The sequence below is a fragment of the Phanerochaete carnosa genome (assembly GCF_000300595.1).
Source record: "Phanerochaete carnosa HHB-10118-sp unplaced genomic scaffold PHACAscaffold_1, whole genome shotgun sequence".
Lineage (NCBI taxonomy): Eukaryota > Fungi > Basidiomycota > Agaricomycetes > Polyporales > Phanerochaetaceae > Phanerochaete > Phanerochaete carnosa.
In genome coordinates, this window is record NW_006767628.1 from 2730025 (window position 1) to 2744074 (window position 14050).

Sequence of the window (14050 nt, forward strand, 5' to 3'; positions counted from 1 at the left end):
AGCACTTTCCTCTCGCCGATGCCGACGATGCCGGCCGAACGGCCCGGAGCCTTGAGCTTGGCAGTGCACTTGGACGCCACAAAGACGCCTTGCCAGCAGCGAGGAGCCGTCTACTATGTGCTCTCTTCGGTGGCGCGCACACAAAACCATGACCCAGGCAGTCCTGGCGAAAGAGCCTCGCTGTCGTTGAGAACGTCACCGGAATATTCTCCTGCTGCACGTGCGACGGAGGCTGAAATGGGATAAGACGTTGCCTACTACAACTTGGCCTCCCCTATGTCGTGCTGCGCAATCCCACGGCCGCGCGGTATTTAGGGTCAGGGAGCAGCGCATGCGCCCTCGACACGCGATGTCTACCCCGACAGCAGACACTCTCGAGCTTATCGCCTCTTTGGCCCTGCTCGACATCGACCGCGTGGAAGGCTCTCGGAAGGGCAAAGAGCAAGATGGCGCTCCGTTGACCGACGAAGAGCTGGCCTTTCAGCTGTTCGCTGAGGAGGCCAACTCGTTGCTCGTTGCATCTCGGGACGCCATCTTAGCGAAGAGCATCGACAGTGCCCTACGCACCGATCGAGCATTATTGCACACGTATGCGGCCACGGAGGCTCGGGAGGCCAGAGACAGAAACATGGCCTTCTCGCTGTCTGGGCAGCCGCCTCCATCTGCGCCTGTGTACTCTGCTCCTGGCAGTCCCACCGTTCGTCTCACCGAACTAGTTGACAACTTGACTCTGTACCCTAGGTGTGCTTGTATCCCATTATAACAGTGCGGGTTTTCACGATCATTGCAGTGATGATGAAGACAACTCTGCCGCACAGTCATCTTCAAGTCGGATGGGAATCTCACGAGCACCAGCTGCAAAAGCTACACCTCAGACGTGAGTGTTGTTGCCATGTAAAAGGCCCTTGTCATGACTTTGGAATATCTTCCATACAGCACCCACGACTGTGTCATCTGTACCGATCCTATTCGAGGGCCAGAAGTCCGCGCACCCTGCGGCCACTACTACGATGCTTCCTGCCTTGTGGAGCTCTTCCGCGGTGCAACAGTAGACGAATCGCTGTATCCACCCAGATGCTGCAACCGACAGTTCGTCTTGCAAGACGTCCGTCGCTTCCTTGGGGAGGGATTGTACAAGTCTTTCCAGGCCAAAGCGCTCGAGTTCGGCACCGCCAACCGGGTTTACTGCCATCGTCCCACGTGCTCAGCTTTCCTCGGCGCCACAACATCCGAACCCACCGCGTACTGGTGCCCGAAATGCCTATCGCATACTTGCGGACAATGCAAGCAGGCAGGCCATTTCCCCCGCCTGTGCGATACAGAACGCGACCGCGAGGTCCTCGCCCTCGCCGAGCAGGAAGGCTGGCGACGGTGCCCCGGTTGCAGTCACCTTGTCGAGCTCGAGGTTGGGTGTTATCACATGACCTGTCGCTGCCGCAGGCAATTCTGCTACGTATGTGGAGCGAATTGGAAGACATGCGGGTGCCCGCAATGGGAAGAGCGTCGTCTTCTCAACGCCGCCGCCGTCCGCGTAGAGAGACAAATCCCTCGGGCCGCGCCAGCAGCTGTCTTTGGCCGCCTGGTTCGTGAAGAAGCTGAGCGGTTGAGGACAAATCACGAGTGTCGGCACACATACTGGAAGTACCGGTCTGGCGGAGGTCGGTGCGAGAGCTGCTCCTTCATGCTGCCGCAATATCTCTTTGTGAGTCTATTATCACGTCGTGGCGCAGCGCCAGCCGAGGCTCATTATTATCTGCCTACAGCGCTGCACGGGTTGTCAGATGCTAGCGTGCAACCGTTGCAGGCGGAATCGGCTGTAGACATCCTGGGATTTCCTGTAAATTCGAACTCATGTCGTCGTGGTCTGCTTTGCCTTGCTGAAACGTGTCACCCTAAAGATTCCATTGTTCTGGTTGCTCCTAGAAGCAGACTTCTAACTACAAAAAGTGAAACCTTATCACCGAGAATTCCATTTTTGCGTCCCTTCTTGATGATGATACTGACTCATGTAGCCTAAATTGCAAACTTCTTTCCATACACGAGGCGTGGGCACAGTATATAAGGGACGACTGTGGCATTGTCAATTCATGTCGTCGCGACCACTCCAACCACCATGTTGCCAGACACGCCGCCATACCTAGAAGATCTTGTACATCTCGACGAGGAAGAAGATACCGCCCTCATGCTGCAAGAGCTCGCGCTCGGCTTGCTCAACGAACTCTCGCTCGCCCGTCACGACCGACATTTCAGCGACGACTTAGACGACGCGTTCAGTCGCCTCGCGGCCGCCACCTACAACACCGCCGCCCTCGCGAGTGCCGCCACATTTGCCAATCTCGAGGCAGACGAGAGGGTGACGGCAGGGAGCGTGCGAACACTGGAGATGTCGGCGAGCCGTGTACATCCTCCAGTATTCGCACATTCCGGCCTTGATGACCCTACTCCGAGGGCCCTCAAGGGATGTGTGGAAGTCTGTACCGAGGAGTGAGTAGACATTCTTTGGAGCAATCGGGCGGCAGTCTTCATCGTGGTACGCTTGTGCCTGCAGGCCCTCAGCGGATCCCGTCGTGGATGAAGACGAAGGTGACGCATCACTCTCAGACTGCTCGACCCCGGTTGTGCGCACGCCTCCTTGCCGGGTGATAGATCCGTGAGTACTGCGTTCAAGCCATTGGAATCAACATCATTCACGAGGCAACGCACCTCAGTATTCCGAGTCCCCCCAACAGCGTGTGGCGCTACGGCTACCAGGTCGCTCCAGAGCCTATACCGAGCGATCAACAGGGGAAGCATCATTCACCTACCACCAGGATCACCCAGGTACTTCGTTCCGCGTTAGAGGAAGAGAGCGAAGACGCTCATAGTATTGTGCTAGTCTGTTCTGCTGTGGCTACGACATAATGATCCGCCTACGACCTACAGTTCCGCGTAGTTCCTTTTCGTACTGGCCTGCGGGGCAGGCACTGCCTTCCATACCATAGTTTGGTGTATGCCGATAGTAACGTTCATGCCGCCTTGTATAGTACCGATGTTTTTGCCCCAGTTACCCGAGTCATCCTTCTGCCATAAGTCAAAGACCTCGTAAGGTTGTGTCTGGTAGGCCGGACCCTGTATCGCCGTGTCAGGCTCCGAGTATGTCTAAGAGGAGTAGACGTTCTTACTTGATCGAAGAAGACGTCTACGAAGTCAATTTCAACAGTCTGGTTGACTGGAGAGGTGTTCAGCAGTGCGAACACAAACGTGCTAAAAGACGACGGAGGTCTATGAACAGAGCGAAGTAGCAGACAAATATCAACGCGCACTTGTTAACAAGGGCTCCGGCCCACAGTGAGGTTTCGCCCCCTTGGCTGATGGATCTCTTCCACATGCGATTCGCCGGAGAGCCTGCGGCATCCTGGTTGATGGCGATGATAGCTGTGTTGGTGATGATCGTCATAGTCTCATTAGTCTATGCACGCAAGAGATTAGTATCATTATTGGCTGGGAGCGAGGGGCCTGACCATGTTCGTGACATCATTACCCAGGATCAATGGACTCTTGAGAATGCTCCACATCGAGAAATGGGTACCTGTAGCCTGCGCATCAGCACCTTATCAAGCCAGTTTGAGGCATGTGCTTACGATATTCTTCGAAAGACATGCCACCATTACCAACTTCGAGCATGTCCAAGTCGTTCCAATGACCCGGTCCTGCTTTCTGACCTAACGGCGCAGCAAAGTCGATAATTCTGGACACCGCGCAGTCTGCATGGCGTCGTCAAGGGGCCGTATGACATTAGAAGTAATGAGGGCGTACGGAACCCGGGGAGCTTGCAGTCTATCACAGACGTACACGGGCACCGCTCGTCGTACCGGTCGAAGCTCTGAGTACGAATCGTCTGTCAGCTTCACGACCTGAATGTGCTGTCACACACTTACGTCCATAACGTCGCCGGATATTCTCCAACTGTTCGCAATTGTCTAAAGAGCGGTCAGAGTCCCGATGTGGCGAGTCAGGTGCAAACTACACGCCTGAGCATAGTTCCATGGGCCGTCTTCTCCCCAGCTGCACATGGAGTAGAGAATCGGGCGTCCAGTGACATTCAAAGCTCTTGACATGTTCGCATATCGTTCGTGTGAGATATGCGGCGTCCCCGCAAGGCCTTCGTTATAGCAGTTGTCGTACTCTGTGGAGCAGGCTCGGAAGCGTGTACGGGCAGTGGTAGAGATGAAGCCATGTGCTCACTGAGATAGTCGGCGCCCCACTCAGCGTAAGTTTTGGCATCGATTTCTTCATAACCAAGTGATCCAAAATGACCACCACAAGTAAGGCTGGATTGTTCCATTCAGCCACAGATTATGATTCTATATATGCGCGTACACTCACGTTCCAGCATCGCTATAGATACCAAACTAACGTATACATCCTCAGCGATTGCATGCTGCACATACTGAAGCAAATAATACCTTCAAGCCCATGGAATGGATCTTGTTCGAGAGATATTCCATGCCGTTTGGGAATTTGGTGGGATCGGCGACTGGCGCACCTGTCTGGTTGTCTCGAGAAGGAGCTTGCCAGCCTGCACAAGGGCGAGTGGATGAGTATTGAGTATCTCTGAAGTTGAGCCCACTCACAGTCGTCTATAATGACATCTGATACATTGCCGGGATCAGCCGAGAGCGCGGAATGTAATTTATATTAGGGATCCTACATTCATAACCGAACTGCGTCAAGTTGTTTTGGACGATAGCATTCGCAGCGCTGACTATCGTGTCTTCATCAACGTTGCATCCAAAATGGTTCCAAGTATCCCAGCCCATCTGCGGAGAGACGGCGAGGCCATTGTCCAACGCGAAGACGGTAGCCCAAAAGGAAACGAGTAGTGCAAAAGACGTCAGAAGGTGCATGTTTCCTTGCTGAGGAGAGATATCCAAAGAACCGTGCCGCACGCCTTGACAGCTCTCAGCAGCCACAGGCTGCCACCTATATAGTCGCTGAGGATCAGAAAGTCACGCGGTCGGCAGATCATAAGGGTAATGAAGACGCACCTTTCTGACCACCTGCCAGGCGTCATCTGACTATTCCATTGTCGAGAAGTACTGATGAAAGCCCTGGTCCACCCAGTCACAGCGCTCGGTGGGTCCTCGCTTGACCAAGCCCGCGGGCCGCTGGCATATGCGAATCAATTCCGACGTATATTGGAGCTCAATATCCTTGCAAAGACCTCGAAAATGTGAATCGTGTGACAATGATGTCATACCGAAGGACGGCGTAGCGTTGTGTCCGACTTGCGCCGCGCGTACAAGGTGTAAATTTCATGCTCTAATAGTCGGGCTAGGAGGTCTTCAGGAGCTGTCTGTTGTGTGAAGTCCATGCACCCGCTACTCTACCCTGCGGTAGTGCTAGGGACCATTCTTAAGCTTCAAGCCTGGCAAGGAAAACATCTTATGTACAGAAGCTCGGTTACAACATAAATCGGAGGACAAGATCAGGACGCACCTCATATATCATCTCCGCCGGGACGCCCCAACCCCGCATACCTTCGACACGATTGTCCATCCTCGAGCCCAGTACAATTCCAACGACAGCACCCGACTCCTCGTCAACGATGGGACCTCCACTCGATCCAGGAGAAGGCAAAGGCTCAAATGATAAATGTGACAGTGCATCGTACGTGCCCGGCTGCCAACACAAGTACTTGGGCACAGAGACAGCCCCCTCGAGGTGGTAATGACGCACCTTGGCTTCTCGACCAGCGAAGTCTCGATATCCGAGAATAGTCCCTCGAACCCATTTGCTCCACAAACCTCCAATCCATGGATGCCATCCGGGTTCGCTCGGTTCGGTATCCACTACGAAGTGCGCCCTGATGGCAGCGCCAGGGTGTGCAGGGTATGGTGACACGGTGAGACTGTTTGTCATAGGGCTTGCTGGGCCAGAGCTCGTGGACAGGACCAGCAAGTCTGGTCGTGGAAGCGAAGAAAGAGCACCGTTAACGGAGTGGAAAGTAGGTCGTTCTTTGCCGGGTTCTTGGGAAAGCACGTAGGTTCCTGATAAGATAGAGGATTTGGAGCCTGATGGTCCGCTATCAATCACGGAGGACAGGATGGGAGAACGGCGCATCTACGAGTCAGGTCCGTCAACGACATCTAGGACTAATGAGGGCAACTCACCGCTTGGAGTGTATGCGCGCAGGTGACCAAAACAGCCTGGTCCTTGTCTATGGGCTCGGGGCCTCCAGAAGGTGTGTTCAGAACAAATGCAGAGCATATGTCGACTTTCCAACGGTCCGCACTCTGCGCGGCATGCGCGACCATGACCACGCTATTCGCGCTCTCCGTGAACTTGACCTTTCTGGTCGCATTCGGGCGCGACTCGTATGCAAGAGGTGACTCGAGGACTTTGCCCGTGTTGCCGTCAAACTGCTGTACGAGAGAAGGGAGGCTGGCCGTAGACGTTTTCCGCAGCTCGGAGAGGATGAGCGCATCCAACGCCGTCGGCGCATTTGGAGTCGAGTCAGGCAACGCCGCAACCTTGGCGGATTTCGGCGGTGTCGGAGGCTCAGGAGGCCCCGTTACAATTGTCGCCTGCCTTATTGTTGCATACCTACGGTGATCAGGCGAGCAGAATATGCACCGAAGGTACGGTCGTCGAAGTACAAGTCGAAGTGCCATGCAACTCGGCCGACATCGTATCACTGCGTCATACCGAATGCGGAACACCGGGCCGGAAAGGTAAAGTTTAGACGAAGCAGAGATATTGCACGCAAAGGTAGAAGAGTAGCAACAACATCTAGCTGTAGATTTGACAAAGCAAGCAAGAATGAGATGTATGTGTTGTACATCGGAACCTTAATCCACCAGAACGCTCCAGGGGTGAGGAATCTTGCCTGTCTGGATACCGACAAGCTGCTTCCAAACAGGACGCGACACGGGGCCCATACCGTCGGCGCCGACGGGAATGTGTAGATCCTGACCCAGATAGCCAATACGATCGACAGGGCTGATCACGGCAGCGGTACCTACGCAGACATGATAAGGACGTAAACCTAGCTGCGCAGAGTGCGAACTGACCTGTGCCGAAGAACTCGACGAGTTGGCCCTTCTCGGCAGCCTCCACGACCTCCTTCATGGTGACAGGACGCTCATTGACGATGAACTTACCCTCAGGCATGCCCTTAAGGGGTGTCTTGCCGGATGCATGGTCGCGGGCGAGGGCCAGAACGGAATCACGGGTGACACCAGGGAGAATCATACCGTCAAGAGGAGGCGTAACGATCTCAGTCACTGACGAGTATGAAATTCTCGATGAGCCCGAATTCACTACAGTCTGTTGTAGACATACCGCCGTCGGAATGCTTGAAGACAACGAAGGCATTCATCGTTCCCACCTCGGTGATATGGTGGTCAGGACCGTGGAGCCATAGGTTCTGAACGTAGCCTTTCTTCGCGGCTTCCTTCTGCACCATCACACCAGGTGCATAGTTTGCACCCAGCTTATATGCACCTATACCTACAGAAAGTAAGTGTTGTTTCCTATACATTGTCATCACCACATACCTCCAGGAGCAGCACGGCTGTGTTCAGTCGTACCGTACAGAGCGACGGGTTTGAAGCCTTGCGGATAGTACGGACCAACGGGGCTGCAGATCACGAAGAGCAGCGCCTCCCTCGGCGGCGCAATTCCTAATGCCGCTTGAGTGCCGACTGTAAAGGTAGGAGTTAGTAGTCGCTTCGTACATGACATTACGATACGTGCTGAAGGTCGGGCGGATATACAGGCTGTAGCCTTCCTTGTCTGGAATCCAGTGTTTGTCGATGCGGATAAGCTGCTTGATGAGTTCAATGACAGCGTTTCCGTCGAACGTCTACGCAGCAAGGTCAACATGAATGCGGAGGGGTTGTATATGTTTCAACTGACAGGTAAAGCAATACGTTGAGCGGTTCTGTTCATACGCTTCATGTTCATGTCGGGGCGGAACATGGTAATCTTGCCGTGCGCATCTCGGTAAGCCTTTAGGCCCTCGAAGAGCTCTTGTGCGTAATGAAAGACGGTAGCGCTAGGGTCGAGTGACAGTGGTCCATCTATGAGTCACCTACCCGTTCAGCGGGAATAACTCGCGAGTACGGAGCGCAACACATACAAGGCTTGATCTGCGGAGCATCCCATCCCGAGGCTGCGGACCAAGGAACAGCCAGCATATGATCGGTCTAGGTATCTTACGGTCACGGCACGGCGAACGAAGAATGAGTGAATTGGCGTACGAAGGTGTGACCGAACACTAGGCTGGCCGGATTTGGTGGTGGCTTGGGTTTGTTAGTCTGTACGATTTGCAAACGCGACACCTGACAGATAGCACAAGCTCAATATCACTTAGAGAGATAGGAAATATGAAGAGGCACCTCAATGTCAGGGAGAGAGGTGAACTCTCCGGTCATTGGGTCTCGAGTGACACCTGAGTTGAACCGAGTCTGAGCAAGTCTAGGGACGAACAGGCCCGAGCGCGACCTAGTTAACGATGACAGCGATCGCATGGGCATTAACCGCGACATGGTGGTGTTGGCTGAAGGTGCACGTTCAGCGACTCCGAGTCACCATGCATATCCGCCAAGACCTGCTAAAACGCGCCAGGGATGACTAGCGCTCGATGAACGACTAAAAAGGAAGTGCACGCCGGCGCCCCAGGTGCGCGCCCGGACGCGTCGGCCGCCGGTTGAGGAGGATAGGGATTTCTGGGAAGCGGGCGGAGGTGGGCAATGGCGGCCAGAATACGGCCGGCATATGTTTCGGAGAGCAGGCAGCCATCGTGGACGCGCAAGGCATAGGTGTGCGAACAGAGAGGGAGCAGACGGCGATACGCCGCGCGTGCAGCGGGGACGAGAGGGAGCAAAAGTGACGAAAGGGGAGTATTTCCCGCGGTACCCTGGCTTTGCCATGCCGGGCCGGGATAAGCTGGGTAATCTCCCCTAATCAGAATCTCATCGACATCACCAAGCAAGCCGAGGCGGAATAAAGACCCTCAAAGCTCCTTTGCTTTTGACCACCACGTCCACTCTCTCCCGCCTCAACTCCGTACTCTCTACAATGGCTGCACCAACGTAAGTCGCGTCCTCTTATGCACTCCAGGCCCACTCTGACCGTCTTGCAGTGGTGACATTGGCCTCATCGGCCTCGCCGTCATGGTAAGGCGTCGATGAATCTTTCCCCCGAGCTATTTCCTCACTACCGCGCGTCCTAGGGTCAAAACCTGATCCTTAACATGAACGACAAGGGTTTCACTGTTATTGCCTACAACCGTACGACCAGCAAGGTCGACCACTTCTTGGCGAATGAGGCCAAGGGTGAGATTCCCTCATGGGCGTCTCCCAGCCGCGACGCTGACTACGCGTCGTGTAGGCACTAATATTCAGGGTGCCCATTCTATCGAGGAGCTTGTCGCCAAGCTCAAGCGCCCCCGCAAGATTATTCTTCTCGTCAAGGCTGGTTCTGCCGTCGACGCCTTCATTGAACAGCTCACCCCTCATCTCGAGGCCGGTGACATCATCATCGACGGTGGTAACTCTCACTATCCCGACAGTATCCGCCGCACCAAAGAGCTTGAGGCCAAGGGGCTGCTCTTCGTTGGCTCTGGTGTCTCTGGCGGCGAGGAGGGTGCTCGATACGGCCCTTCTTTGATGCCCGGTGGCTCACCAGCTGCCTGGCCGTCCATCAAGGAGATCTTCCAAAAGACTGCTGCTTCTGTCAACGGCGAGCCTTGCTGCGACTGGGTCGGTGAGACAGGTGCTGGACACTACGTCAAGATGGTTCACAATGGTAGGCTATTTTTTCGCAGATGAGATCTCCGCGCGTGTATTCACATATTTCAAGGTATTGAGTACGGTGACATGCAGCTCATCGCAGAGGCCTACGACATTCTCAAGCGGGGTCTCGGCGTGTCCGAGGACGAGATCGCCGATATCTTCCAGAAGTGGAATAAGGGTGTCCTCGACTCCTTCCTCATCGAGATCACCCAAAATATCCTCAAGTTCAAGGATGACGATGGCGAGCCTGTGGTCGCTAAGATCCTCGACCAAGCCGGTCAGAAGGGCACAGGCAAGTGGACCGCCGTCGCTGCGCTGGACGCTGGTATGCCAGGTACGCAACTGCCTATACTACGGCGTGATCGTAAGAATGATGTCATCGCGTTTTAGTCACTTTGATTGGCGAGGCCGTCTTCGCGCGCTGCCTGTCCGCTATCAAGGAAGAGCGTGTCCGCGCGAGCCGTGTTATCGCTGGTCCCCAAAAGGAACCCTTCAAGGGCGACAAGCAGCAGTTCATCGACGATCTCGAGCAGGCTCTCTATGCCTCCAAGATCATCTCCTACGCACAAGGCTTCATGCTCATGCGCGAGACTGCCAAGGAGCTGAACTGGAACCTCAACTACGCCGGCATTGCACGTATGTGGCGTGGCGGTTGTATCATCAAGTCTGTCTTCCTCGGCGATATCACTTCTGCTTACACGAAGAACGCGAACCTCGAATCTCTCCTGTTCGATGACTTCTTCAACAAGGCCCTCCACAAGGCACAGCCCGGTTGGAGGCGTGTTATTGCTCAGGGTGTCATCTGGGGTATCGCTCTACCGGCCTTCAGCACCGCGCTGTCCTTCTTCGACGGCTACCGCAGTGAGATTGTCCCTGCGAACCTTATCCAGGCGCAGCGCGACTACTTCGGTGCCCACACTTTCCGTGTCCTGCCTGGTAAGGAGAACGCTAAGTTCAAGACTGGCGAGGACATTCGTACGTATTCCTTTTATATCGTATATTTCCAGAAACTGACCGTCCACATCCCAAAGACGTCAACTGGACCGGCCGTGGTGGGAACGTTTCGGCGTCGACCTACGTCGCATAAGGCGCTCTCTCTTCGTGCTGCCTTCAACGTTGCTGTCGAAACTAATTGTAGCATCATATGAGAGGGGTATTTAACGGATAGCGGTAGGATCGTATAGGAAGCAAAACCTAAGTGTTAGAATATCCGTGTACTCATCATTATAGAAGGAGCAAAGAAAAAATATTAATGTATCATCAGCTTCTCATGTCTTTTGAGTGAGATCGGTCTGGCGCTTGTGTATAACTAGTAAACAAAAAAGGAAGGAGCTGTGAATCAAATTTCACTCTAACCTTCATGTGCGGTATTCTGTTCTACCTCCATAAAGTAGCTCAGTGTCAGAACGATGCTGCATGGAACAATTTGTTCCATCGATTACGAGACGCAAACGCAGCTCGAGGTCAGCTGAACAGCTTCTCGACTGAACCTTGCTTCTCACTTTTGTATCGGACGCTAGGGCCGGACGCGCAAGAGACCGTCGTCCAAAATATAAGTGACGTTCATATGACTTTCTTTGCCTCAGAGTTGCGCCTTAGAGGCGATGCATATATTACGCAACCTCACAGAGACGAACATGGCAATGTGCTATGCTGGAATGGAGAAGTGGGTACCGCCTTTCCGATCGTCTAGTACGACTAGTCTAAGGCTAATGTACAACAGATATTCGAGGGGCTGGAGGTGATTTTGCACCACGTGTTGTATTCCTCAGCCACTTATCATAGATAATACAGGTCTCCTCGGAGGAGAATGATGGCGCGAAGCTCTTCGCAGAGCTACAGCGCACCCAGGCACCCGAACAGATCCGAGATCTTCTTGGTAGCGTGGAGGGACCGTGCGTGGTCACCTTGAATGCAAATTGTACGCTATTGCTGACACTCAAATAGATATGCGTTTGTGTACTACAGTGTACGTCTCATTTCTGCCTATATGCTAAGGCCTGCTACTGATAGCGGCTCAGGCAAGCATGCACAAGCTCTTCTTCGGCCGTGATCCTCTTGGCCGTCGGTCGCTTCTCATTCATAAGCCGACTACGGAATCCCCTAGGCTGATTCTTGTGTCCGTATCGGTCGGCCAGTGTCCGGAGTACTCGCTGGACGAGTTACCGACAGATGCCTTCTTTTACGTCGACATACCTTCACTCTCGGACGGAGATGTATGTGTCTATTTGTACAGCACTAGCGAGTGCTGAGCTTTCCCGCAGTTAGTCGATATTTTCTCATCGTGTCTACAGACACTTGGGAGAGAGGATCCCGAGAGGCCTAACCGATTCGTAAGTTATTGATCTATTATCATAAATCTCGATGATGGAAGCGGTATCCGAATTCGTATGGCCACCCCTTAGGCTCACCTTGCTCCCGTCAATCGTACTATACCAGACAACCCGCCTGTATCGGGCGATCTTGACAAGCCATCTGAGCAACTAGCTGTTGCCGCTGATCTGCTCCTCGGCCATCTGGACGAGAGCGTCCGTCTGCGCGTATCAAATATTCCACAAAACCCGTAAGTCAAATCGATCATGTTATGATGCTCCCTGGGAGTGCTCTGACAGACTGACAGTGAGGATCAAGGCAAAGCTCGGATAGCAGTGCTCTTCAGCGGCGGGATCGATTCAACGGTGCTCGCTTTCCTGGCAGATAGGCACGTTGATCGCGACGAACCCATCGATTTACTGAATGTTGCATTCGAAAACCCGCGAAAAATCCTCGTACAAACAGAAGGCAACATCGGTGGCCTGCCTAAAAGAGAGAAGAAGCAGAGGCTTAAAGACCGTATAGACTACTCGACCATCGATGTCACGTATAATGTTCCAGATCGAGGTACAGGTCTGCAGGAGCTTGAAGAATTGAGGAGGTTGTGTCCTCATCGAACTTGGAATCTTGTGAGCCCTTATGCTTGCATTATGTACATCTTTCCACTCATAATACATCTTAAGGTCGAGGTTAATGTGCCATTTGAGGTTAGTGAAACTGTCACTTAGCATCTGTCGCCAACCGACACTGACATGCGTAGGAATACACGGACGCGCGAACCGTGATTGAGAACTTGATGTTCCCTGGGCGGACCGTTATGGACCTTGTGAGATGTTGTTCCGAGCACACGTAAGATAGAGCTAACAGCTCTGACTGTGGCAGAGTCTGGCTGCCGCCCTCTACTTCGCCGCGCGAGGAGAGGGCCAAGTACGCAGCGTTGCTACGGCTAAAGCAAGGCCGTACAAAAGTTCGGCTCGGGTGTTGCTCAATGGCTTGGGTTCTGACGAGCTTCTTGGCGGGTACGGCAGATTCCGCACTGCCTTCAAGGCAGCGGGCTGGCAGGCAATCATAGATGAGGTGAGCGTGGAGAACAAATGCCGCGCCGAGCCTTGCTAAATGGTATGTATGCTTAGCTTCAACTAGAATTACATCGGATACCTACAAGAAACTTGGGGCGCGATGACCGGGTCATTTCATCTCACGGGAAGGAGACAAGACATCCATTCCTGTCGCTCTCTGTTGTTTCTTTCTTATCGAGCTTGCCGGTCCATATGAAGTTGGACCCACGTCTGGAGGCCGGAATAGGAGAGAAGATGTTGCTCCGAATTGCGACAAGGAAGGTCGGGCTTGTTGAAGCAAGCAGCAGGAAGAAGCGTGCGATGCAGTTTGGAAGTCATTCGGCAAGGATGGCTCCGGGAGAGGATGATAAGAAAGGGGACTTCCTGCTGAAAGAATAATTTAGACAGTAATATTGTATAATATATACACACCCGAATCTTGAGAGGTATTCAAAGGGCTTGCGCGTGTTCGAAAGGACGTCTCGGCGATTCATCCGAGGTTTCGGAGGCGACGCGTAGACGCGCATCAATGCCTCGTAGAGGCGCCCGTTCCGAAGTTGGAGGTCGACCACCACAAACCAGTGTGCGGTCATGGCATTCCAGCAGACACTCAACCGTCTTTTGAGCACGTATCATTACTGTACATGACAGCGACAGCTTGCACTTACTCGTCTCCTTTAACAGTCCCCGTTGCTCTCGCCGGTGCCCTGTTCCAGTCTAGCATTTACGATGTTCCCGGAGGTTTCAGGGCTGTCATGTTCGACCGGTTTGCGGGTGTGAAGGACGACGTACGTGTATATGCTCTTTATTATAGTGTCATGAGCTTATATATTCTGCCCGGTACCAGGCAAAGCCCGAGGGTACTCATTTCCTCATCCCGTGGCTGCAGCGGGCCATTCT

The 14050-nt window shown here is 53.6% G+C and overlaps 7 protein-coding genes across 7 annotated transcripts in view; 4 read left to right on the plus strand and 3 right to left on the minus strand.

The window, feature by feature from the left end:
* Positions 1 to 349: 349 nt before the first annotated feature.
* Positions 350 to 1913, plus strand: PHACADRAFT_133806 (uncharacterized protein; the record flags this gene model as incomplete). The annotated part of the gene is made up of 4 exons (XM_007390279.1): positions 350 to 741; positions 791 to 877; positions 937 to 1702; positions 1764 to 1913. The coding sequence occupies 4 exons, from the start codon at positions 350 to 352 to the stop codon at positions 1818 to 1820; spliced, it is 1302 nt and encodes a 433-aa protein (XP_007390341.1). The 3' UTR covers positions 1821 to 1913.
* A 968-nt stretch (positions 1914 to 2881) lies between these two features.
* Positions 2882 to 4914, minus strand: PHACADRAFT_247121 (glycoside hydrolase family 27 protein). Its single transcript, XM_007390280.1, has 13 exons — positions 4691 to 4914; positions 4614 to 4631; positions 4446 to 4558; positions 4366 to 4391; positions 4225 to 4310; positions 4011 to 4165; positions 3918 to 3959; positions 3796 to 3862; positions 3621 to 3743; positions 3501 to 3568; positions 3303 to 3448; positions 3162 to 3243; positions 2882 to 3108 (listed from the first exon to the last, which is right to left on the minus strand). The coding sequence occupies exons 1-13, from the start codon at positions 4797 to 4799 to the stop codon at positions 2917 to 2919; spliced, it is 1227 nt and encodes a 408-aa protein (XP_007390342.1). The 5' UTR covers positions 4800 to 4914; the 3' UTR covers positions 2882 to 2916.
* Positions 4915 to 5007: 93 nt separating this feature from the next.
* Positions 5008 to 6107, minus strand: PHACADRAFT_247123 (uncharacterized protein). Its single transcript, XM_007390281.1, has one exon. The coding sequence runs from the start codon at positions 6100 to 6102 to the stop codon at positions 5443 to 5445; it is 660 nt and encodes a 219-aa protein (XP_007390343.1). The 5' UTR covers positions 6103 to 6107; the 3' UTR covers positions 5008 to 5442.
* A 560-nt stretch (positions 6108 to 6667) lies between these two features.
* Positions 6668 to 8588, minus strand: PHACADRAFT_247124 (uncharacterized protein). Its single transcript, XM_007390282.1, has 9 exons — positions 8382 to 8588; positions 8244 to 8324; positions 8123 to 8189; positions 7900 to 8063; positions 7738 to 7846; positions 7539 to 7685; positions 7324 to 7491; positions 7053 to 7265; positions 6668 to 7000 (listed from the first exon to the last, which is right to left on the minus strand). The coding sequence occupies exons 4-9, from the start codon at positions 7960 to 7962 to the stop codon at positions 6831 to 6833; spliced, it is 870 nt and encodes a 289-aa protein (XP_007390344.1). The 5' UTR covers positions 7963 to 8063; positions 8123 to 8189; positions 8244 to 8324; positions 8382 to 8588; the 3' UTR covers positions 6668 to 6830.
* Positions 8589 to 9031: 443 nt separating this feature from the next.
* Positions 9032 to 11044, plus strand: PHACADRAFT_247125 (uncharacterized protein). Its single transcript, XM_007390283.1, has 7 exons — positions 9032 to 9077; positions 9128 to 9161; positions 9218 to 9320; positions 9376 to 9792; positions 9847 to 10113; positions 10170 to 10754; positions 10811 to 11044. The coding sequence occupies exons 1-7, from the start codon at positions 9064 to 9066 to the stop codon at positions 10864 to 10866; spliced, it is 1476 nt and encodes a 491-aa protein (XP_007390345.1). The 5' UTR covers positions 9032 to 9063; the 3' UTR covers positions 10867 to 11044.
* A 95-nt stretch (positions 11045 to 11139) lies between these two features.
* Positions 11140 to 13549, plus strand: PHACADRAFT_84456 (uncharacterized protein; the record flags this gene model as incomplete). The annotated part of the gene is made up of 11 exons (XM_007390284.1): positions 11140 to 11242; positions 11300 to 11445; positions 11574 to 11678; positions 11867 to 11995; positions 12022 to 12063; positions 12185 to 12319; positions 12392 to 12721; positions 12776 to 12799; positions 12853 to 12941; positions 12977 to 13169; positions 13226 to 13549. The coding sequence occupies 11 exons, from the start codon at positions 11140 to 11142 to the stop codon at positions 13547 to 13549; spliced, it is 1620 nt and encodes a 539-aa protein (XP_007390346.1).
* A 174-nt stretch (positions 13550 to 13723) lies between these two features.
* The window catches only part of PHACADRAFT_247128 (uncharacterized protein), a 2253-nt gene continuing 1926 nt past the window's right edge, over positions 13724 to 14050 (plus strand). Inside the window, exons 1-2 of the mRNA XM_007390285.1 lie at positions 13724 to 13775; positions 13835 to 13938. Coding sequence (XP_007390347.1) covers positions 13742 to 13775; positions 13835 to 13938 — 138 coding nt within the window. The 5' untranslated portion in view covers positions 13724 to 13741. The remainder of the gene's footprint in view (positions 13776 to 13834; positions 13939 to 14050) is intronic.

Excerpts from the sequence above, each read along its gene's own strand:
- PHACADRAFT_247121 (XM_007390280.1), bottom strand. The coding sequence starts at position 4,799 with ATGGGCTGGGATACTTGGAACCATTTTGGATGCAACGTTGATGAAGAC. Across the intron at positions 4,311-4,365 it reads ATCTATAGCGATGCTGGAAC|CCTTACTTGTGGTGGTCATT; the intron begins GTGAGTGTACGC and ends GGAACAATCCAG. Across the intron at positions 3,449-3,500 it reads GTAATGATGTCACGAACATG|ACTAATGAGACTATGACGAT; the intron begins GTCAGGCCCCTC and ends TTGCGTGCATAG.
- PHACADRAFT_247123 (XM_007390281.1), bottom strand. The coding sequence starts at position 6,102 with ATGCGCCGTTCTCCCATCCTGTCCTCCGTGATTGATAGCGGACCATCA.
- PHACADRAFT_247124 (XM_007390282.1), bottom strand. The coding sequence starts at position 7,962 with ATGTTCCGCCCCGACATGAACATGAAGCGTATGAACAGAACCGCTCAA. Across the intron at positions 7,847-7,899 it reads CTCAACGTATTGCTTTACCT|ACGTTCGACGGAAACGCTGT; the intron begins GTCAGTTGAAAC and ends CTTGCTGCGTAG. Across the intron at positions 7,686-7,737 it reads GTATATCCGCCCGACCTTCA|TCGGCACTCAAGCGGCATTA; the intron begins GCACGTATCGTA and ends CTACCTTTACAG.
- PHACADRAFT_247125 (XM_007390283.1), top strand. Across the intron at positions 9,162-9,217 it reads TCATCGGCCTCGCCGTCATG|GGTCAAAACCTGATCCTTAA; the intron begins GTAAGGCGTCGA and ends CGCGCGTCCTAG. Across the intron at positions 9,321-9,375 it reads CTTGGCGAATGAGGCCAAGG|GCACTAATATTCAGGGTGCC; the intron begins GTGAGATTCCCT and ends CGCGTCGTGTAG.